Here is a 24710-nt window from a genome sequence, read left to right as displayed (position 1 = left end):
TCTGGTTTCTTTCCAGCTGCACCCAGCTTCTCACCCCACGGAGCCTCCTAATTGACACATCAGTTGGAGTGGATCTTGTGGATAATGTACCCACAGCTTTGTAGCAAATGAAGCAGAAATAGTCTGTGCTTAAAAAACAAAAAACTGTAGAACATGTGCCCAGATTCCCAACTCATTTCCTCTTTACTTTTATAACTACATCACCACCAGCTGCGAAAATAAAAGTGCTTTCTCCCCTATTTAAGGATGACTTTGCGCTTAAGAATGATTCTCTGGGGGTGAAGGAAACTTGACCAACGTGACCAGCAGATGTTTTAAGTGATGGGTGGAACTGAGGAAAAGCCGGACTCCTTAGCCCTGCCTTGGGGCTACTGTGCTCAGCTTCTCCCCCTAGCGACTGTTTCGGACATGACGCAGTGAGAGCCAACTGGATGTAAATGTATACCAGCCCCTAACGTTTGTGCTCTGTTTCTAGAGATGAGTTTGAAGAAGATGGATTCTGTCAGCCGTACAGAGGGATTGCATGTGCAAGATTTATTGGCAACCGCACTGTCTATATGGAGTCTTTGCACATGCAAGGGGAAATAGAAAATCAGATCACAGGTACGTAACACCAATGAAACTGTATTGATACCTTGTATAACTCTTTTTCTCACCAAATGTTTTCTTGAGCTTCTCTCTTGACAAAGGATTGGGCTAGTAGCTCATGCTACTCTACCATGTTATCTCAGAATACTGACATGTGTCCTTAAGGAGACCAAATGAATTATTTCAGGAAAGAAACACATTGTACGTTCCTCTCTGGGTAAATGCAATTGTCCTTTGGGTAACTTCTGACCTTAATTTCCAACTAGAAGTAGGGGGGTAATTTGTTCATAAACTGGATGATTTGTTGATAAGCTGATTCAAGCTTTATTACAATTAGTTTAGTTTAGTCGAAACTCTAAATTATACCTTAAAAAGTATGGTTTTCATTTCAGTGACCTTCCTGAAGCAATCAGAACAATCTAATCTCAAAGGATTAGGGATTAGGAGCTGGACCACAAAGAAGCAGGAGATACGACCTTTGTGTTCTGTAATGTTCATTAGAATACTTTATTGAAGGTTGTTGCTCTTAGAGGAAAAGGGTGCTCTGAAAAGTCTCACATTCATTCAGACACTCAATAAAGATTATTAGTGTTTTTGGGCATACCAGGAACTGGATGGGGCACTGGGAATATGCCGGTGTGGTCAATAAGCCAGCTTACGTCACTGCCCTCCTAGAGGTTACTGCTTGGAGACAACATCGTGTAGACTGAAAGTCGTGTAAACTCTAAATCAATTTAGAGTCTAGAATTCTAGACACCAATACTGTGACTTTGGGGAAATCTCTTATTCTTCATGAAAATCTCTCTCTTCATCGGTGGAGTGAGTGATCAGGCAAGATGATCATAAGTCTCTTCCTGCTCTAGCCTTCTCTATTTTACCCTTCATGTTTCTGAATCAAAAGTATCTTTTTAATGGAAATCCAATAATGACACACTCTCTAGCATGCATGAGCAAAGCACTGTAGGTCACCTTGTACAATTTTGTACACCTGGTTCTGGTGGTTACAGCAGCCTTGTGTTTCTTCCATTCGTATAGGTATGCTCCGTTGCCACGTACACTTGCAAGCCATTAAAATTGCCTTTATGGGATTCTAATAAGGTTGCCAGCTTTAGCAAATAAAAATACAGGACACCCAGTTACATTTGAATTTCAGGTAAACAGTGGATAATTTTTTACTCTAAGTATGTTCCAAATGTTTACCTGAAATTCAAAGGAAATGAAGTGCCTTGTAGTTTATCTGGCAACCTTAGGATTGAACAGACCTGAGGCAGGTGCACAGAACAGCAAAGCATCTAGAAACTATGTCCTGAGGAATATGAAGGAACTAAGAGGAGCCCAGCGGAGCTATTTAACCTAGAGAAGCAACTGTAGAAAGCTGGATTTATCACCTGCTAAAGAACTTTCAGGAGGACGAACTCTGAAATGCCAGAGGACAGAAGCAGGACTGACTAATGGGGAGGGCTGTTGAAGGCACATTTCAACCTAATATAAGAACATCTTAACATAGTTTTTTGCTAAGTATTCACAAAAATAAATGGGAGTTCCGATGTAAATGTTTCATCACCCACTTGTAATAATCATCTCTTAGACATTTTCAATGGACATCTGCTTACTGGAAAATATTACAGTTAAAAAAAGCCACTTAATTTTGTGTAACCTGGCATTTCCCAAACTTGTTTGGCTCTGGAACCCTAGTTTCTCAAACACTATGACTATGCTACAGAGCAACTGTTCTGAGGAACATACATTGGGAGACAGCGCACCAACCGCCCCCAGGCTGTCTCATGAGGTAAAGCTCCTTTCAGTGCAAAGGGAGGCAAGTACTCTTTCCGTACGCGGATGCCGAGCTGAGTAAGAAGTCAGGCTAAATGACCACCGATACGCAGCCTGGAATGACTGCATTGTGCTTTTTTGAGAACTTCCAAGAGAATTGCCTCATTTTCAGGAGATGGAATAGGGAATATCAGAGACACAAAGAAATTAAACAAGTTACCCAGAGTCACCCACCTCAGAGGCAAGACACAGAACCAAATCCTAGGATCAGGCTCCGCCACTGCAGACAGCAAGTTCTGCCCTGCAGCTGTCAAATGTTTTAGAAGTTTCATAAAACTAATAAAAAAGTACCGGATGAAACACAAAGTTCTGTTGCTTTGTAGTAAAAATGAAAAATATATTGTGCTTTAACCTAATTAATTCTTTTTATTAGGCAATGGTACATATGTAACTTAATCCTGTTTTTTTAGCTTTGTAGTCAAAATGATTTTTTTCCAAGCCAGTGAAAGTAAGCCTCTTGGACATCTGAACTGAGTCTCCTCTTGACCTTGTCTGAGTGCAGCGGATTCCTTCCAATGTGTGTTTCTATCTGGTATCTGTTGACCAGATAACCAAAGGAGATCAACCCTGGCCCCTGGGAGTTAACAACTGTGTTTGTTTTCCAGCGGCCTTCACCATGATCGGCACCTCCAGCCACTTATCTGATAAGTGCTCCCAGTTTGCCATTCCTTCCCTGTGCCACTACGCCTTCCCGTACTGCGACGAGACCTCACCCATCCCGAAGCCCCGGGACTTGTGTCGCGATGAATGTGAAATCCTGGAAAATGTCCTGTGTCAAACAGAGTACATTTTTGCAAGATCAAATCCCATGATCCTGATGAGGCTGAAACTGCCAAACTGTGAAGATCTCCCACAACCTGAGAGCCCTGAAGCCGCAAACTGTATCCGGATTGGAATTCCCATGGCAGATCCTATCAATAAAAGTAGGTGGTAACTCCTGACCTTCTGTGCTGCCTGGGGGCCGGCAACCCCATGGCATAGTGAAAACTGGACCTCGATCTGTAGCAAGGAATCTTACTGGTAAACAGGCAGATTACCTTCCAGTGGGCTAAATGTTGTGTGGGGGTGGAGCATTCAGTGGTGGATTAGATGCTGTCCCTATCCTTAAGAAGCTTCATGAAGATGGTAATTTTTGAAGATGGTTGCTGGTTCTTCAGTGACTTAAACAGAATTGCCATTTGACCCAGCAGTGCCACTCCTGGGGGTACACTCACAAGAATTTGAAAAAGGGATCAGGCTCTGCCACACTTGCATACAAGTTTTCATAACAGGTCTGTTCACAATGGCTGAAAGGTAGAAACAACCCAAGCGTCCATCGGTGGATGAGTGGATAAACAAATTGTGGTATATCTATATAAGGAAATATGATTCACCCATAAAAAGGAATAAAATCCTGGGGTGCCTGGGTGGCTCAGATGGTTAAGCATCTGTCTGCCTTCGGCTCAGGTCATGATCTCCAGGTCCTGGGAGCAAGTCCCACATCGGGCTCTCCCAGCTCAGCAGGGAGTCTGCTTCTCCCTCTCCCTCTGCCTCTCCCTCTGCTTTTGCTCTCTCTGTCTCTCTCTCAAATGAATAAATAAAATCTTTAAAAAAAAAAAAAGGAATAAAATCCTGTTACATGCTACAACAGGGCTGAAACTTGAAAGTACTATGATAGCCAAAGAAGCCAGACACCATTGTATGATTCCATTTCTATGAAATATCCAGGACAGACAAACCCATGGAGACAGAAAGCAGATTAGTGGTTACCAGGGTTGGGGTGGGGGGCTTGGGGAGTGACTGCTGAATGAGTATAGGGTTTCCTTGGGGGTGATACAGGTGTTCTGGAATGAGATAGTGGTGAAGGTTGCACAATATTTTGAATGTTCTAAATACACTAATGGTAAATTTTTTGAGCTGTATATTGTACCACAATTTAAAATACATACATATACATGGAGCTTGCCTCTATCCACTGTCCTCTCAACTCTGTTCCTCTATAACTTCCCATTCACCTAGAATTAAACTCACCAGTAGTTTTTTAGTTTCCTTTTGTAATTTAATATTATGCTATTAGTTAAATGAATTAATGCATCTAAAATGCTTAGAACTATGCTTAGCACTTAATAATAGCAATGTCTTCATTATTGCTATTATTTTATCATTACCCCTCCATATTTTGATTTATTTCAACTCAAAGGATTTTTGCAGTGCTTTCAAGTAACAGCCTTGTTGTCCCCTGGGAAGAGGACTTCCTTCTCAAAAAGACCCAGTCCTTCAGCACAGAGTGGCCCTAACTCCTATTAGAAACCTATACGCACTGTTCCTAGTGAACATTTTCCGGGAACTAGATTCTTTATCCCACGAGTCATGTCTAAAGACATCAAGCAAAAATGGAAAGAAGAGTTCAGCTTGAACCTTTCCTGAACCATTCACTGTGAAATTACTCCTGTGCCCCCGAGTCCCGCCCCCAGTTCTGATTTGTGTGTGTGTGTTCAGTATTAAAAATACTTGTGGAGGACTGGTTTTATTCCTGACGCATAAGCTTTAAATCCTCCCCGGAATGTAACTGCCAGGCAGGACCGGTGTCCTAGCCCAGCAAGCAGGGAGACTGCCCACATGGCCCCTGACCGGCAGGGAAGCCTTAGCCATGAGGTTAATTGCAAGTCCTTCTTCCAGAAACTGCTGTCTGGGAGCTCTAGCATCTCTTGTTTCTTTCTCACAGTTTGGGCCATTCTCCCTTCCGTTTTTCAGATCACAAGTGCTACAACAGCACAGGTGTGGACTACCGGGGAACCGTCAGTGTGACCAAATCAGGGCGCCAGTGCCAGCCATGGAATTCCCAGTACCCCCACACGCACACCTTTACCGCCCTGCGTTTCCCAGAGCTGAATGGGGGCCATTCCTACTGCCGCAATCCAGGGAATCAGAAGGAGGCTCCCTGGTGCTTCACCTTGGATGAAAATTTCAAGTCTGACCTGTGTGACATCCCAGCCTGTGGTAAATGCCTTTAACATATTCAGGGACTTTTAAAAGAGCCCCTCTCTGTCCCCCTGCCCTTAGCAGAATCGATAAGGGGGCAAAGGAGAGTGGTAGTGTTTGCTAGATCCCAAACTATGCTTCTGAGGCAGATAAACCTTGTTGCGTCTATATGAAACACCTTTTAGGGTACCAGCTCACACTCTCGGGGAGCAAACTGCTTTATTCCCACAGCCGTTGTGGTTAGTGGGTATAACAGGCACAAGGGAACCAGCTCATCACAATCAGTCATGTAGAAAAAGACATTGCCCTCCATGGTCCATGTCCATGTGCAGCCATTTTAGCACGACAGATGTACTGGAAGCCAAAAGAGAACTGTTTTCCCTTTGTCCTTGAGAACACTCACGAGGTAGGATGAATCTACAGGTGTTACTCAGTCATCCAGGGCAGTGTGTAGCTAAACTGTGTCGTCTGTGGCATCCTTTTATGCCACAGAAGTGTGGGAAGAAAATGAAAGTCCTGAATCAGTTTGTTCCATTTCCTAGAAAAATGTTTGGAGGGTAGGAGAAAGAGAATGAAAATAAGGGTGAAACCTGGAGTTTGGGACTGTTTTGGAACTGACTCTTCTTCCTGATCCTAGTTCTCATAGATGATGTCAGCTGGGCTCTCCCGGCATAGAGTCCAGTGTCACTGCAGGGAAAGCCATAGCAGGAAAATGGACATAATAATAACATCCACCTGGGGGGTACTGGGAGAATAAATGGGTTGTTAAAAAAAAACTCTATGATGTCTTGAAGATAGTAAATGCTTAACCAATAATATAGTCAATATATATAAAAAGGAATCTACTATAATTGGTATGTAGTCAACAGAGAAAGAGGAATGTTTGCTCTCAGTTTAGCAAATATTATTTGAGAGCCCACTGTGGAGCAGGGGTTTTGAAAGAGAAATAAAATGTGATTCACATTACAATCACAATGCAGTGCGTATGATGCAATAGAAGTTAGCACGAATGTTATGGAACAAAGAGGAAGCTAAAACATACTAAAGAGGCCCATAAGAAGAAGTAATAAAAATGTTAAAAAGAAACTTTAGTGATGAAAATGTGGGTAACTGTTATTCTATAATTTCATTCTTATGTGTTACCTGTTACTATATTGTCTTCTCTTGCAAAATGAGTTTATGGGTGGTTAAACATGCCAAGCTGGAGAAAGAGGTGACCAGACGCCTTTTGTATTGCTGGGCTTTAAAATGCCTTCATATACAGCATAAAGAACAAATTATGAAGTAAAACTCTTCCAGAGCCACCGTTGGAAACTTCAAAGCAAATTATCTGGTATTTTTTAAATGGTGTGCCCTTAATAATTCATGAATTTTCCCACATGCTATATTCAACACTAATACGAAAGGAATTAAAATAAAATGTAGATTTATAATCATTTACTTAGTTGTCCACCATTTTTCCTAAACCAGATAAAGGTACAAAGATCTATAAGAGAGTCAAGGATGAAAAGCATCACTAACTGAGCACCTTCCATGTGTCAGGCATGGTGCTTGAGGCTTTCATAGGCTTTATCCTTGCCCTTCCACTGTGATGGGTATTATTAACCCTATGTTGCTGATGTTAAACCCAGCTACCTAATGGCATGTCTGTCTGACTCCAACCTCATCTTCATGCTACTCTACCATGTTATCTCAGAATACTGACATGTGTCCTTAAGGAGACCAAATGAATTATTTCAGGAAAGAAACACATTGTACGTTCCTCTCTGGGTAAATGCAATTGTCCTTTGGGTAACTTCTGACCTTAATTTCCAACTAGAAGTAGGGGGGTAATTTGTCCATAAACTGGATGATTTGTTGATAAGCTGATTCAAGCTTTATTACAATTAGTTTAGTTTAGTCAAAACTCTAAATTATACCTTAAAAAGTATGGTTTTCATTTCAGTGACCTTCCTGAAGCAATCAGAACAAATACAGACTCTGAGGGATGAAAGAAATCCTTAAACAGTCTTTCAGACTGTGGATAGAGAGAGAAAGATCACTTACATCTCACAAAACACTTACCATGTGCCTGTACAGTGCTCCACACTTTACATATTCATGTGCATTTAAAACTCATATCCACACTGGAGGGTAAGTGTTAACGTAGTCCACTGAGGTTCAGAAGGGCTAAAGGACTGGTCTACATCATACAGATGATGAGATTGGACCGGAACCCTCCTCTATCTACATATAACTCTGACCAAACTCAAAGCTTACAGCTCTTTTCCCCAGACACGCTGCTAGTTCCCATTTAAAGATTTTTTTCGGAAACAGATAAAAGAATGACAATAGGCTGCACTTCTGGATTCTAGTATACGGATTCTCATAGTATGCTATGACATCAAAAAGTGTTCCCTTACCGATGAGGAAGTCCACCCTTGTATTACTCTGTATTAGCGTAGTATTAATCAGTACAGTGATGTTAGAAACCCTGAGACCCTTTCTTTCTGAATATCAGTCCACTGAGGACAAGTTAACATTCTGACCACTGGTTAGTTCTCGTCATGTGAGAGATAAATTTAGATGAATGCTAAATCTAGAGATGACAAGGGAGTTTTCGCCACTTACAATAATTTTTATCAAAAAGAGCATCTTCATTTCATGTTGAAAGGAAACAGTTCCTCTTGAATTCTTCAAGCTAAGCCACAAGTACATCCATTAAAGGCACAGGGAATCCTTGACATTGATCAAGAAGCAGCTGCTGGGAGGCCAGTGGCTCCCCAAGGGGGAATTAAAGAAGAAAGCAGGTTGGCATCAGCTGTTGTCATTGGGCAAGGCTTCTCGGAATTGCCCCTCAATAGACCACCTCTAGCAACTTAGTCATAATAGCATAACACTTCCTGTGAGCATTGATTTTATTTCTCTTTCATTCTTATAAAAATTATGAAAGAGAAAGTAGGAATTTCCTGCTCTCTTTTACCATATGAGAAGACCAAGGCCCAGGGAAGTGGTAGGACTTACCCAAGATCACCAATCAACAAATAGAAACCAGGTCTCCTACTTCTCGGACCACTCACTGCTCTTTGTTCTGTACCAATGCTTCCCAAACGGCAGAGGTTTTGTCTCCCAGGGAACATTTGACAATGTCTCAAGATGTTTTGGTCACCATTCCTGGTTGTGAGATATTACTGGCCTCTACTGGGTGGAGGCCAGAGATGCTGCTAAAACAAGCTAAATGCACAGAATGACCCATACAAAGAATTATCCAGCCCAAAATGTCAACAGTGCCAGGGTGGAGGAATGCAGAAACTGGTTAGGAATTATACAATATAAACTATAGAATAACAATAACATTAAACAATAATTGCCATTTATTGAGTGCTTACAATGAGCCAAAGACCAAGAGTTTTTTATGCATTATGTCATTTATAATAGTCGTATAGCCCTGTGAGTTGGGTTTTATTCTACCCAAGAAGAGAAAACTGAGACTTAGAATAAGTAACTTGTCCGAGGCCACATGGTTAATAAGAATTGAACTAAGGACTCAAACCTAGAGACGGTATGTGTGTGTCTGTTGGATGGATGGATGGATAGATAGATAGATAGATAGATAGATAGATAGATAGATAGATAGATGATAGACAGATGATAGATGATAGATGATAGATAGATGATAGATAGATAGACAGATGATAGATAGATAGATAGATAGATGATAGATGATAGATAGATAGATAATAGATAGATGATAGATAGATAGATAGATGATAGATAGATAGACAGACAGATAGATAGATGTTGAGAATAACGTTTCATCTTACCCTGAGCTGAAAGCTTGTGGGGCAGATTTGAAATGAGTCCTTTTCCTTCTGCCTCCCAAATGGGATGGAGTCCCTACATTCTTTAGTTAAGTCAGAGTTAAGGAGATTTCAAAATCTCCATGTGGTGTCTCATTTGCCTACCAATAACTTGTTTTCATTTCAACCAAGTAAGGCTAAAAGAAGTATAGGCCTAATTAAATGCAGAATGTGAGCCTTTGTTGTACTTTGTAGAGTAAAGGCATTTGAGAATGGCCTACCACCGACCGTCTTATCAGCAAACTTTCACTCTAAGACAGAACATAAAATTAAACACAACCAAATATGTCTGGTATGAACTCTGGGGATTGGCTCTGCTAGGACACTGTGCTTGTGTCCAAGTAGTGCTGGGAGGAAGTGAAAGGACCAAAGATATTTTGGGCAAGACCTGACCTGTCCTTGACCTCTCATCCTCCATGTCATTCACTGAAACTCAATATGTGTTGAGCTTCTACTATGCTTCAGACTTTGTGAATAGGGTAGATCAAAGCATGCCCTCGTGTAGCTTACAATCTAGTGAAACAATTAGATGGAAAAAATATGAATCACGTTAAGCACTGTTTCATAGTTCCCAACATTTATGTGCGCTGTCATGCACTTGGCATTTTCATGATGACTGTTGTCTGTTCTTTAACACCAGCCTCTGGCCTATGATTTAGTTAATGCTTAATAAAATGTGTTCAGTGAATGAATCCTCATAATCACCACAGGGTAAAGGTATCCTTTCCATTTTACTGATGGAGAAGTAGAGGCAATGTTGTTTTTCCTCCAGCCAACATTCAAACCAGGTCCAGGGGACTGTAGGTACAGTCTTCTGTCTACCATGGCACAACTACCTAAAGAACAAATTCTAGATGATTCAGAGGAATAAACATTCCTTTCTCGTTTTCCTCTTTCCTTTGATCATTATGGATTCTCTAGATCTTTGGGATGCTGTCCATTGATTTTCTTGTTTGCAGCTCCACACATGCAGGGGTGGAACCCCCAGCCACAAAGGCATCTTCTCTGAGAGACCCTACATGCTCCACTCAGCCTCAGCCCCGATGAGGACTAGCTCCATGCGAGGCTCGCAGCGTTTGCCCATTTCCCGTTAAATCCAGCTCTCCTCCTTCCCGGCAGCCCCAGATCCCCAGTCCTCAGAGTTGGCCATTTTCCCTGAGAGCCTGCCTGCAAACCTTCATTCACTACGCCTTTACCTCTAGTCACTGTGGCCACCTTCCAAGCCAAATACTGTGGGTTGGGTGGAAACTACGTTGAAAAAGAAACATTTGCCTATGTTCTTTCCAACTGGCACCTAGGCACACCTCCCAGGTTCACAGTTTCACTGTAGACCTTATCATTGCTTTCTGACACGGCCCTGGGGGCAGAACTGTGGAAAATGCCTGTTTCTCTGGGAGCAGCTTTGGCAGGATCTGGCCATTTCACTTCTACCACGTGGCTTCTCTTCTTTCTCTCTCCCTCACTAACTGAGGTCCCCCATTTGTTCCTCTCTTGACTTGTATGGGGAGGCCGAATCTTGATTGTATTAGTGCCTTCATAATCGAACCTCGGCCCTTTATTTTACTCTAGATTAAGTCCAGAGGCCACATTTCTTCCGCCAGCCAGGCTGGCATGCCTGAGAGACCTCAATAAAGGGTCTCTCCCTCTACCAAACAGCTAGAACTTCCAAGCAGTGGTATGGTTTTGACTCCTTGACCAGCATCCCTGAAGAGTGCCCACCAATAAGAAAAGTAGGGGGCCATTTTGGCTCCACTGGCAGTTTTCATACCTGGCCTATACTTTCGTATTTCCTGTTAAGTCCTTGGCTTACAACAGTTTGCCAAAGGGCACAGCGCCCAGTTCTGTGCCTGAATAGCCCTGACTTGTCCCATAACCTTACAAACACTCGCCCTGGGTTCTGCTTTGTCACAAACCATTTTCTACAATGTGGTGGTTTACAGTTCAGGGCAAGGCAGATGTTTTCCAGATTGTGAACGCTGCAGTTTTTAACTCACTCTGTCAGCAGCCTTCTCCCATATTTCATAGAAGACCTGTTGTAAGGCAATTTGTCTTTCAGCCATTTCTTCAAACCAAAATTGAACATTACAGTGAATGGGATGGTGGGGAGGGGGGATGGAGGGAGGAATAGAGCACGGCTTTGTATGGTTTGAAGTTTTCCGGAAGAGTTATTTTTATGCTACAGAGGTTTTTCAAGATGTACTTTATTCTCCAGTCTCTATACATTTTCGGCAAAGTAAAGAACAATAGTTACCCCACACTTATAAGGAAGTCATGTTCCATAAACATTTTTAACCATAAAATAATTTTTTCTCAAAGATTTTTTTTTTATTGTTCTCAAAATATATTGAGTCATGTATCCAGTGTGTCAGCTGCTCTAGCAACAAGCTTTGGGAAGCTCTTAACTCTTTTGGCCCACCACCATGCTAACGGGAAGGGCTCCTTGTCACTTTAACCCTTTGGTGATGCAATTCTGATATAAGACCACAACGATCTTTGATATTGGCTTTGTATCAGCCACGGTTCTGTCATGAAACAAAAGGCACAAGCAAACACACCGTGGAGAATTTTATAAAGAGACTCTTTATGAAGGTGTTGGCAGAATTAGGGAAAACCAATAAGGTGAAGAACCCAGGCCAGCAGAAGTGGGGGAGGCATTACCGTCCTAGGCTTGAAGAGTGAAAGGAACGATTAGTTACCTTACCTGATGGAGCAGAGCTGAGAATGAAAAGAGGGCCGTCCAAAGGCTGTGGCCCTTGGAGGAGGGAGGTAGCCAGTCCTCTGCAGTTCGGCAAGGAGGCAGCCTGGAAACAAACATGGCAACCCATATTCTTCTTGCCCTGGGCAGTTGTTCTTGTCCCTCCAGTGTCTCCCATTGGCCCAATCTAACTGGAAGCCAGAGGGCAAGGGTGCCCATTGATACCGTCCTTAGGAGTCAGCCTCAGCATGGAGCTGAGGAGAAAAGGACTGATACTGGATCTGAAGACACTCAGGGAAAATATTCAATCGCTAGCTTTAAATCAGTTGCTTCACAAGAGAGCCAAAAGTACAATAGGGACCTAAATAAGGTATGTAGACTCAGTTTATAAAATCAGAGAATGTTGAGGGGAACCATTGAAGTCATCCAGCCTCTGTTTGAACATTGCCAGAGACCTTCAGATACAGGGACATCTCACCACCCTGAAGAGGTTATGGGATGGCTCCCACTCCTTAAAATCTGCATTTGTAAGTCTGAAACAAAAACTTATATGGGAAATCTGATGTTAAAATATGGTGGCCATGAATTCAAATTAAAACCTAATAAGGAACAAGTCTCTGTATTAGATCCAGTCTGTAACGTCTGGTATCATTTATCATCCAAATTTGAAGGTACCTATCACATCCTTCATTCAATTTTTAATTTGGTCTAAAGAGCATGTAGCTCTTTCAAACTTTCCTTACTCATCTTCCTTTTCCTCTGAATGTTTCTTGTTTTTTTAAAGCCTTTCTTAGAAATGTTGCTCTTAGAAGACACCTTTTTTGGTGTTTTTAAACCGGCGAAGGTAGAAGAAGACCGTGATGCTTTTGATCATCATTCAGTATTGCCAATGAAGGTACTTTTTGCTAAAAGTACCATATATAACATTTTTTGGAGCAATTTCATTGTACTGTTGCTGAATCCAGCTGAACCTTCAAGTCTTCATTAAAACTTACTAGACTTCTCTTTCCCTCTTTTTTTTTTCTTGGTTTTGTTACACCAAAAATTATTTAGTACATTTGCTTAATCATGGGCTTCTTTAAACAAGAGCTTTAACCTAACTGCAAGCTATAATATTTATTTGTAAAATTTAAACTGTTGGTTTTGGGTCATTATTTTAGCCTGCTTTGTATGAGCCTCTACAATTTTATTTCTATAGGGGCACCTGGGTAGCTCAGTCAGTTGGGCATCTGCCTCCGGCTCAGGTCATGATCTCAGGGTCCTGGAGCGAGCCCCTCGTTGAGTTCCCTGCTCGGTGGGGAGCCTGCTTCTTCCTCTCCCTCTGTCTGCCACTCCCCCTGCTTGTATACTCTAGCTCTCTCTCTGTCAAATGAATAAATATTTTTTTAAAATTTAGAAATAAAAATAAAATTTTATTTCTATAGTCAGATATCTTTCCTAGATTTGGGTCATTTTCAAGTTTGATAAATATGTCATCATCGAGTAGTTGATGATAATGTCAAACAGGCAGGTTCGCTCAAGCTTAGCTCTCTACAATTTGAGGTTGATTTGCTGATTAACACCTTTAGGGTACAGGCACATGGTAAATTACAAATCTATATAATGATGTTATTATCTAGCCCTCCATCTTTGGTCCATAAAGATATCATGGGTCACTTGATCAGATGTCTTGCTGAAAGTTTAAATGTGCTTGGTCTACCACTCTAAAATAATCCTATCAAAATGAAAGAGATTTAATTTTATAAAACCTATTGAATTTTGGCACTTAAAGATTGGCCCAATTAAAAAGTGGGCAAAGGACTTAAACAGACATTTCTCCAAAGAAGATATACAAATGGCCAACAGTATATGAAAAGATGCTCAAGGGGCTCTGAAAGGGGCACTGAGGGGTAATCCGGGGTAATCCACGATTGGGTGCCGGCCGCGTGCTCCCGTGCGCCCCCCGTAGCCATGCCTCGCAAAATCGAGGAAATCAAGGACTTTTTGCTCACGGCCAGGCGAAAGGACGCCAAATCCGTCAAGATCAAGAAAAATAAGGATAATGTGAAGTTTAAAGTTCGGTGCAGCAGATACCTTTACACCTTGGTCATCACGGACAAGGAGAAGGCAGAGAAACTGAAGCAGTCCTCGCCCCCAGGTTTGGCAGTGAAGGAGCTGAAGTGAACCTGGCCCACTGATTTGAACTGTATTAAAGTTTTAAAAATTTAAAAAAAAAAAAAGATGCTCAATATCATCAGGCATTAAAAAAATGCAAACCAAAACCACAATGAGACATATGATCCAGGAATCCTACTTCTGGATATATACCCAAAAGAACTGAATGCAGAATCTCAAAGAGATATTTGTACACCCGTGTACATTGCAGCATTATTCACAATAGCTGAGAGGTGGAGCAAACCCATCGATGGATGAATCCATAAAGTGGTATATACGTACAATGGTATATTATTCAGCCTTAAAAAAGAAGAAAGTTTGACACATGCAGCAACATAGATAAACCTTGAGGACACTTTACTGAGTGAAAATAAGCCAGTCATAAAAACACAAATACTGTATGAGGTATCTAAAGTAATCAAATTCATAGAAACAAAAAGTAGACCGGTTGTTGTCAGGAGCTAGAGGGAGGGGAAAATGGGGAGTTACTGTTCAATGAGAATAGAGTTTCAGTTTTCCAAGATGGAAAAGTTTTGGAGATCTGTTGTACAACAATGTGCATATGCTTAGCGCTACTAAACTGTACACTTAAAAATGGTGAAGATGGTAAATTTTGTTAATTTTTTTACCATAATTAAATTTTTTTCAATAAAAGGAAAAGGTTAGCCCAACTCTTTCCTTTTATAGAGGAGAAAACTGAGGTCCTAAGAACTTATAGAAACTTAGTGAACTCATGTGGATTCTAGTTACTAAGATTTTTCTCAAGTGCTCACAAATGAGCACTTACTGTGGTTAAAACATTGTGTACTGTGGTTAAAACATTTGCTGAAGAGGGGCACCTGGGTGGCTCAGTCGGTTAAGCATCTGCCTTTGGCTCAGGACATGATCCTGGGGTCCTGGGATTGAACCCCACATTGGGCTCCCTGCTCAGCAGAGAGCCTGCTTCTCCCTCTCCCCCTGCTGCTTTGCCTGTTGTTTTCTCTCTCTCTCTCTCTCTCTGTCAAATAAATAAATAAAATCTTAAAACACAATATTTGCTGAAGAGAAGAATTTTAATCACTATATATGGCCAGAGTCTTTTTAAGAATTAATTTGAGAATACATAATACAGGTCATCTTCTTGATGTTTCCATCACTGAATTGAGAGACCTAATGGTGGACCTAGCATGCCAACTGAAGACCTAGTTAACACCTTTTCTCCTTTGGCTTCCAGGCATGTGTTTAAATGTCACTGGTGCGGGCTCCTAGCTGCTACAGACCCAGTTACTTTGTAATTCTCGAATAATAGATGATAGCAATTCCTACTTGTTTTCTATGGTTCTTATTTCTTTTCAGACAAAATTATAATTTAACATTTATTTATTTATGTATTTATTTTGGGGATTCTAAGGTTCTATAAGATTTCTTCCCCACCTTTGCCATATTGAAGATCTAGGGATTTTTTTGTTTTAACTCAAAGTAATATCCCAGATGATGTTTCACTTTATGAAAGTGCCTCTTGAATAAGAAATCATGTTTACCTTGTTTTAAGCCCTAGGATAAGAAAGGAGTATTTTCTCCATTATATTTAATTACTAATCAAAGTATTGAATATCTTTGTAAAAATAAAATAGGAATGTCAGATGTGAACTGTGATACCAAATTGTTGATTTTTAAAAGGAAATTAATCATGTGATCCAGACTAAATAGTTGGTTTCAAAAATCCCAAGTATTTAACTTGATGTAACTAATACGTGCATTTAAATTCTAAACAGTTATTTCGAAGTATTAGAAATCTTCACCATTCTAATTTTCCACCAGGTTTCTTTGTAATGCACTGAGGGTGTCCATTACCCTTTAAAGTGAATAGTAAGAATAGTGTCCATTGTTCTAATGTGATTCTGTTTAATAGTGTAATCCCCACCAGATATTAGCCCTCATTAAAGGGAGCCTTGGAATCTTAAGGAGAATGATGAAGAACAATTCCATACAGTATTTTAATTTTTATTAGTTATATAATTTTGAAAGCATAGAAGCCCTGAAGGCAGACAGGCTTGCATTCCAACCCAGACTCCACCACTTTCTGCCTTTGTCAAATTATTTGTTCTGTCTTAGTCTTAATTCGTCTACATGTAAAATTGAGATGACACCAAGTACATGGTTAAAGTGCTGAATAAAAATGCAAGGCTGTTAAAAAGAGGTTGAGCAAATGTTAGTTTTCTAATTTTCCATGAGTAAGGTTAGTTGTTCTCTGGAATGTTTTTAATGTGAAGTTTTTTGAGCCAGACTGACTCCCTTCTGGCCTAATGCGGAGAGAGGTGTGTGGGGAAGTGAGTGTGGTGTATCACAGGTTGACAATAGGCTGAAATTCGTTTTCAGTCACTTCCAACATGGCCACGTATTGTTCTGCTTGATTATTTCTCTTGGCAAGAAGACTCTCTGGGCTCGTTTGCATATCCTCAGTGTAATCAGAAAGAGCCAAGTTTGCCCGTGTTTAAAGGATTTGGCTTCTTGAAGTTTGTTCTCGTGCATACCCACAGGGGGATTTGTCCCAGACCTCCCGTTTACAATCACAGGCATTCCGTGAATAATCTGATATGGAATGAGTACAGAATAGACTCTTTTGTTTGCCAGACAGGTGAGAGCCCTACTTTCTCTTGTTGCTAAAAATCTGGGCCAGAAAAATGACTAGCGTTACGTGAGTACTAAATTAACCTCATTCCTTTGTAATCGTTACCCTCATAATGATTTCACTGAAAATCCAAGAATAACAAGAGGGATTCCCCCCTACCCCCGGCCTGGCACACCCTAGGGTACTGAGAAATTTGAAAGTGTTTTTATAATGTTAATAATCATAGCATCCAACAACTGTGTGGCAGTTTTCAATTTTCTTAAGTTTTGTCAGGAACATTATCTCTCACACGAACCACATAAGATTGGTAGAGCAATTATTCCTCTTAAGTAAATGAGGTGATGGGGGTCAGAGAGGTTGTTTCCTGCTTGAGGTTATTTAGAATGCCTTGCCCAAAAGTTTTATCTCTGAATCCTTTTCTACTCTAAGGGTAAGGGCTAAACATCGAGTGACTGAGTTGTAATAGGTACTAGAGTAGATACCTCCTACGGTTCCTTCATTTACTGTTTGAAACAACCCTATGAAATAGGTATTACTCTTCTCATTTTGCAGATGGATTTGCTCAGAGAGGCTAAGTGCTTACTGAAGGTTGCACAGATGATGACAAAGGCAGTCTTCACAGGTTTCTGACTCTAAGACTCACCATTCCTTTATTCTGCTATATCATCTCTAACGTGTCTACATAGATAGACAGATAGATCTTAGATAGACAGATGATCACATCTGGATCTACTATATTCCTGATATAGAAGATCAATCTATCTGCTAGGTGCTGTGGTAAGCACTTTTCCGTGTGATTTCTTTCTCTCTGTCCATCCACCCATACACATGCAGACACAGTCATTACAAAAGGACCTGAGAACAGTCCCTAGGATGAGAACCACTAGAATGGCCTCCAGAGACGCCTGGGTTATGTGTCACCTGCCACTGTATAAAATGGGGAGTACAAAAGTAACATGTCCGGCAAAGCTTCTATGTCCTTCCCCACTGTTCAGACCTCCCTCATCCTTCCTACCTTTGAGAAACACAAGAAGTCCTACCACGAGAAAAGGGGTGCCAAACAGCACCATTCTCAAATTCCTGGCGGTGGAGTGGAGGGTCTAGGGCAGGAGATATGAAGCCAGACCAACAGGGGAGAAGTCCCAGCTTTAGAATTACTAGCTGCATATCCTGGAGCAGGTTACTTAACTACTCTGTCCCCTCAGCTTCATCACCTGTAAAAATGGACATAAGGATGGCACCTGCCTCACATGGGGTTGGTTGTGAGGATAAAATGAATGAGTTAATGAAAAGCACTTCCAACAGTACCTGGCCCGTATTAATAATAATAGCTAACATCATTTTGTTCTAGAAAACACTCAGTAAATATTAAAACCGTTATTTTTAGTATACACAATAAGTAAATTTTACTCCTCCCCACGCCTCTCTGAAGGTTAACCCACAGCACGGCCCCAACACCCGGGTCTTGGTGCCTGTCTGTTTATTCAGGGAGAAGGCAGTGTGATTTAGTTACTGCTATATCTCACTGAACAACAGGTTCCCAAGGTAACTGTGTGCAAGAACAAACTCTGGATAGTATATTCTAACTTATATGTACTAAGGAAGCTCACAATTTAGAGGGACTTTCTGGGTCTCTTGACTATAGTCCTTCTTCCCCTGTTGCATTTCCAACAACATATTGTAATTATCTTTTCTCTGTTCTCCTTCCCCAACCATGAGCTCCTGAAAGGCAAAGGACATACCATATTTAACTTTATATTCCCAATATCTAGAATGATGTTTGGCAGTAGTAGTTTGTGTTTACTGACTTACTGAACAAGTGAGGGGATGAGTAAATGGATGCATGGTTAATTCTAGGTTAAGTAAATAATCATCTCCAAATTTGGGGTCAATCTGGATTTTCACACTTTGGATTTTCTTCAAGCAAGATAGTTGATAAGTTTATTGGTGATCAGGGCCTGTATTATGTAACCCCTCTAATTATTGCCCATAATTCCTGTGTTTGTTTTGTCAGTCAAATAATTTATTATCTTATGCCCAAAATATTTAAAGGTCAGACTCAAATCGATTTTTAAAAAGTATGCCTTGTGTCCTATATATACTATATTCTCTTCCAAGCAGTGGTAGAGTAGATATATAAGATTTCAACAATACACTTCAGAGTGTTAGCATTCATAATTACTGGGCTCATATGAAATCATTTAAGAAGAATTCTGGGGTTTCAAAAGGTGTCACGTTATTCAGTGATGCTGTGCTGGAGGGAACTGTAGACACCATCCAAAATAGATACTTCATTTGTGCAGACAAGAAGAAGTGAGGTCCCAAGAGGTGAATGGTTTGTTCAAGGTCACACAGTTCATCAGGAACTGAGTCAGGTCCCCCATATTCTGGGGCCAGTGGCTTTATGGACCCTGGGACCAGGATTCCTGAGTGACATTGATTCTGGAAGATGCAGGACTGGCCCTGTAAGTCCAAACCAGCCAAGACAAGGGCATGATTTCTGGAAGAACACATTGTAGTGGTTGATCTGGGCTAGCAGCCAATGGAAGAAGAACCCTGTGGTCCACATGAATGCTCTTGGGTATATACAGTCCATGCACATGACATTTAACTTTGAAGGTGTCAGAGAAATGCAGGTCTGCTGCTAAAGAGAGGCAACATCAGAGGGGGACCCACACACATGCAAAGGCTTCACAATGTCCCTCTGCAATTTTTAAGCACTTGAACTTTAAACTTTTAGACTTCAATAAATTATGTTGAAGGTTTGATAGAAACAAATTGTAATAAGCAGTGGTTCCTTTTCTCTCCAGTGAATTTTTGTGTATAGAAGAATAGGAGGTCATTTTCAACTATGCGATGCAATATTATACATGTTATTTGAACTAGTGTGACTTTTGCTCTTTTTAATTTCTGTGCCCAGATTCGAAGGATTCCAAGGAGAAGAATAAAATGGAAATCTTGTACATACTCGTGCCAAGTGTTGCCATTCCTCTGGCCATTGCCCTGCTCTTCTTCTTCATTTGTGTCTGCCGCAATAACCAGAAGACCTCGTCACCGCCTGTCCAGAGGCAACCGAAACACGTCAGAGGTCAAAATGTGGAGATGTCAATGCTGAATGCATATAAACCCAAGGTAAAGTTAGCAGTACGGAGCTGCATAGATTCCGCAGCCTTCGGGTTAAAGCCAAACTTAGCACCTTCCCCAGCTTAGAAATCAAATGATCTAGACTCAGAGTTTACAAGCTCTAGAGGTCAATTTCAGCATAACTGTACACCTCTAACTTTATCCAAGGCACCTGGAACATTCTTTCATCAGTATGTCCACGTCCGTGTCGGGCCAGCCCCATCACTGCCTTACCATCGAGTCTGGGCTAGAAAGAATCCTTAGGACATCATCTCTCCTAAGGATTCCGAGGGGAGCTATTTTGCAAAATTTCAAAGAAGGAAAGACCATACCCTTCCAATCAAACTGAAAGAGATGAACAGAGAAAAAAAGAAAACATGGTTTACTAACTTTTAACTGTCAAAAAATCCTTTATGTTGCACAACAGTGTGCATAGATTGCACACTTAAGAACAGTAAGTTTTATGTGATGTGCTTTTTTTCCACAAGAACAAAACCTAAGGCCTAACCTAGGAGCTCAGTTAGGTTTAATGCCTAACCTCAATCCATTTCTCTTTGGTTTAAGCATTTTTAAAGAGAAGTGTTGTCCTTCCTATAATCTTCAGATTCTGTTGCATGATCGCCCATCTTAGCCTTCTCATCTCTGTGCTAAATCAGCCCACTTCCTTTTAGTTTTTCCTCCTCATCTTTCAACACGTGGGTTGCTCCAGGTCTTGGCAAGGAACCCAGGGTCACCGGCCCTTACCTTAAATGGAACACACACACCACATCTTGAAGCTGAAATACAACAGAGCCTTTCTCTTCAGAAAGCCAGAACCTCAGTCCCAGGCTCTCGGCAGAGAGATTTCATTTAAATAATTTAGAGGACATCCAAAAAGCCTGTCTTTTCTTCTTATTCCAACTCCATAGGACATTCATTCACTCATCTACAAATATTTATCTTCTCTGTGGGTTAGTGACCATATTATTCATTTGACCCTCATAAAGAGAAGATGCATCTCTTTAATAAAATTTTAGAGAAAAATGTCTTCACACTCAAATTAACTAATCCTTTTAACTAATTAGTAGAGTTCCCTGTTGGGGCTGACTCTTAGCCCCTCATTTGATTTTAGTCTGTGTTGCGGTTGGATTTTTTTTTTTTTAATTTAAAAAAGTCTTAAGACATTTTTCTGTTGTAGTCATATTTGTTGGTAAGGTTTTTGGATTTCTTAAGTGTTAAAAATTCATTTGTTTAAGTATTCTGTCCCAAGCAAAACCACAGTTCTCTTAAGTGTGAATTTTTACCATTAAAAAAAAACCCCACAGACCCTGAAGACAACAGCGTTCACTAAGTAGGTTGGTGGACAGATCGCAGTGGGGGTTCAGTTGTTTCTGACATCCTAGCTGCCAGCTACGCAGCTTACGTCCCTTACAGCATGTTAGAGGACATCACATCTAATCCTTACAAGGGAGTGGAAGAAAAAAGAGGGGCTAATAAGGTAACACCCAGTTGAAATTTTACAATTCCCAGGCTTCGGAGTTCTAGTGCAATGGTCTTTTTCCATGAGCATCTTTCTCCGTTATTTCTGTTATGTTGAGAAATCTTAGGGGCGCCTGGGTGGCTCAGTTGGTTAAGCGACTGCCTTCGGCTCAGGTCATGATCCTGGAGTCCCAGGATCGAGTCCCGCATCGGGCTCCCTGCTCGGCAGGGAGTCTGCTTCTCCCTCTGACCCTATCCCCTCTGATGTGCGCTCTCTCTCTCTCATTCTCTCTCTCTCAAATAAATAAATAAAATCTTTAAAAAAAAAAAAATCTTAGAAATGCCAGAACTCTGGACAGGAGAGAGACCCAGATCATCTGGCTTACGGCAGTCGCCTTGCCCCTGCCACCATCCCGGAGAGGCGGGCTCCTCCAGGCTGCGGCAGGAACCACAGGAAGAGTACTTTCCACTGGGGAAAACTGTCAATTGTGTAGGTCAGCCTCAGTCTGCAACTCAATTCCATTATTAGCAGAGGTTTGTTTTGCAAAGCATGATGTCCAAGAGGCATAATGTTTTGGGTTTATGCAGTCTTTCAAATAAAGATCTCAGAGAGCTTTGTGGCATAAATGGAGAAAGCTAATGTGTGTTGAGGGATACAAATTGCCAGGAACTATACCAGGAGATTTATACTCATCATCTCATTTAATCCTTGCAGCTATTCTATAATATAGATGTGATTATTGCCACCATACAACTGGGGTAACTGAGGCTTGTACAGATTAAGTAATTTGTCCAAAATCAAAGAACTAGAGATTGGAAGAGATGAAATGTGAACATAGGATTTTTCATGACTAAATAAAGTCCTTGTACTCGCCTGACCCCATAATAACTTTTTCACAGGACAAATCATGCTGGGAAGGGAGAGTGGGAGGGGGTCAGGCAAACAACTGAATATGATTCCATTTGGTTAGTTTGGGCTGAACACTAACCACAGGCATCACCCTGCCTTGTGATAAATTCTTAAGAGCCTTGTGTGACAGTCACACGTCTAAATGATATCGCTCCAGTCCTGCCAAAGACATGTGAAATTTGGCCAGAGCAGTAATAGTCCTCTATCCTCGATGGTCATAGAGACAAATGTAAAATATACTGGGACAAATTTTCCCAAAGACTTGGTGAAATAAGCATGGTTTTCATCATTTCTGAAGTGTCCCTTGCAAAATCTCCCAGTGCCAAGATTTCTCCAACCCAACGCTTAAAATTCAGCCTTAAACAGCTCTCAAATAATTCTGAACCACACTGTAGGTCGGAATGGCTTGACTATCTTTGACGGGGTTGAGGAGGGGAAAAGAAACAACAAAAACAAATGCTCGCCCTTTTTCTCTTACTCTCTTAAGAGATTTGGCTCCAATCGAATTTGAGTTATTCTGTTGTTTGTTTTGGTTCTTACTGAGTGCCTTTCCTGGAAAAAGCACAAAGGACTTCGTAGACCTTAAAGAAAATTCTTAACTGTAAACAATCACTCTCTAAAAATGCTTTGAAAGGTCACTGACCCATAAATATTACATGTACCTATAAAAGTTAGAAGGAAAGAACACACATAAGAAAGAAAGAGAAAAAAAAAAAAATCCTGAAAACAAACACCCTACCAGCATAAAATCGAAAGGATATTTGGAGGCCGAGGTGTTAAAGAAGAAAGCATGGAAGCTGGTATGCCCGAGTCTTATTCTGATTTTTCCTTGGTCAATTCAAAAGTCAGAGGCTCCAGGATTTTTATTGATCCAAATGAATATGCCCCTCAGGTTTTAAACTGTTTCTCTCTCTCTCTACTTGCTGAGCTTCTAAAATCCCCTGCAAGTGTTGGGATTAAGAAGAGGCTCCTCAGGGAGATTAGAAACCCATACCCTTCAGAGGGGACAGTAGCAGTCATAAACAGACTGGTGGACAGACCTGGCCTGGGTGTCCAGAGAGGTGGGTGAGGCAGTTGGAGGTTAGACTCGATGAGGTTTGAGTTTCCCGCTGCTCCGTGGGGAAAGGAAGTCAGTGGGCCAGAGAGGCACCTCAGCGCTGAGCCACGGAGACGCTCCTCTGGCTCTAACTGCAGCCCCCTGTTGGTCCCCCTTGCCCCGTGGCCCTGAGAAGCCACTTGGCCTCTCTGAGTCTTACTTTTCTCAGTTGTTCAGAGAATGAAGGAGACCCTGTTCATATAAGGTACTGTTCATTTGTTTTCCTTTTATTTTGTTCAGCAGGAGATTTCAAGCCATTCAGTTGGATAAGATAACCTCCTCTCTTTCCCGCCTTTAAAATCCCCTGATGAGTATTCTAGCAAGGCGTGAACTAAGTAGGATTTTTCTATATCGCATTACAAGTTTTATCATCCGAGTGGGTGTTATTTAAGAGTACTGTGGAAAGTGAACCTTCTCCAAGAAGCCTGGGAAACCCTAACTTCCCTTCGCCTGGATTCTTTTCCTTTGCCCCCCACCCCCCACCCCCCAGTTGTCCTGTGTCTGAAAAACAGGGCAGTGTCTGTACAGAGAAAATGCTGTGGAGCACTTTCCTTGGGGAGTGAGAAAGGGTCAGAGCCTCCCACTCAAGCACAGCAGAGGGGTGGGGGCTTTTGTCCTTCCCTCTGTGACTCACCTATGTGGGACGTGGGCACCAGAGAAGTTAAGAGGTGGAGGAGCTTGAGAATGGGGAGCAAAGAACAGTTGGGGAGGTTGGGGAGGGCACAGCCAAAGCCTGAATAGGACTGTGGGTCAGACTCCTGCAAGCTCTGGGCTGGTATACGGAACATCTGGGGGAAGGCAGGATTTGCCTCACGTTCTGAAGCTGGTGACTCTATTTTAATTTCTCAGTTTACCCTCATCTCTTGCCAACTTCTCTGTTTCTTCACTTCCAGGCAGTTCCTCTCTCCTTTTCCTTTCCAGCCAAAGTAGTTGCTGAAGGTACTGACACTTGATTATCCTCTCTGGGCCTGTCCCCTTTGCCAGCAACATGCTTCCATCTAAAAAGCCCTACTGTGGTCTGGCTACCCCTTTTGAACCCCTGGCCTTACCCAGTGTCACCACACTTGGTGCTAAAATGTCCTCAATAGCTTTTCCACTCAGTCCTTAGAGCCTTTGTCTCCCCAGACTTCGGAGCTCATCATTCTATTGACAGGGCCCTCTAGGGAATCACCAGTGATGTAATTCAATCCAATGGCCTTTTCCAAGACTTTATCCTCTTTAATTTCCCTGGAGCCTTGGATATTCTGAACCACCATCTTGAAACACTTTTTCTCTAGGCTTTCCTCCTATCTCCTCTGTTTCCTTCACTAGTTCCTTCGGTTCCTCCTTTCCCCTCCCCCTCCTCCCCCTCTCCTCTCCCTCTCTCTCCCCCTCCTCCCCCCTCCTCCCTCTCTCTCCCCCTCCTCCCCCTCTCCTCTCCCTCTCTCTCCCCCTCCTCCCCC

At 41.7% G+C, this 24710-nt stretch overlaps 1 protein-coding gene and 1 pseudogene across 1 annotated transcript in view; both read left to right on the top strand.

Annotated features, from left to right (window-relative positions):
* The window catches only part of LOC112824047 (inactive tyrosine-protein kinase transmembrane receptor ROR1), a 499173-nt gene that overhangs the window by 375820 nt on the left and 98643 nt on the right, over positions 1-24710 (top strand). The window contains exons 5-8 of the mRNA XM_073896619.1: positions 476-603; positions 3027-3344; positions 5155-5400; positions 19602-19813. Of these exons, the coding sequence (XP_073752720.1) occupies positions 476-603; positions 3027-3344; positions 5155-5400; positions 19602-19813 (904 nt within the window). The remainder of the gene's footprint in view (positions 1-475; positions 604-3026; positions 3345-5154; positions 5401-19601; positions 19814-24710) is intronic.
* On the top strand, positions 13788-14135 carry LOC112823932 (large ribosomal subunit protein eL38 pseudogene; annotated as a pseudogene).

Source organism: Callorhinus ursinus, unplaced genomic scaffold, assembly GCF_003265705.2.
Source record: "Callorhinus ursinus isolate GAN/ISIS: 27379988/994484 unplaced genomic scaffold, GSC_fseal_2.0 scaffold9, whole genome shotgun sequence".
Taxonomy (NCBI): Eukaryota; Metazoa; Chordata; class Mammalia; order Carnivora; family Otariidae; genus Callorhinus; species Callorhinus ursinus.
The sequence above is the reverse complement of the archived record's forward strand: the minus strand, read 5'-3'. Positions and strand labels throughout refer to the sequence as shown.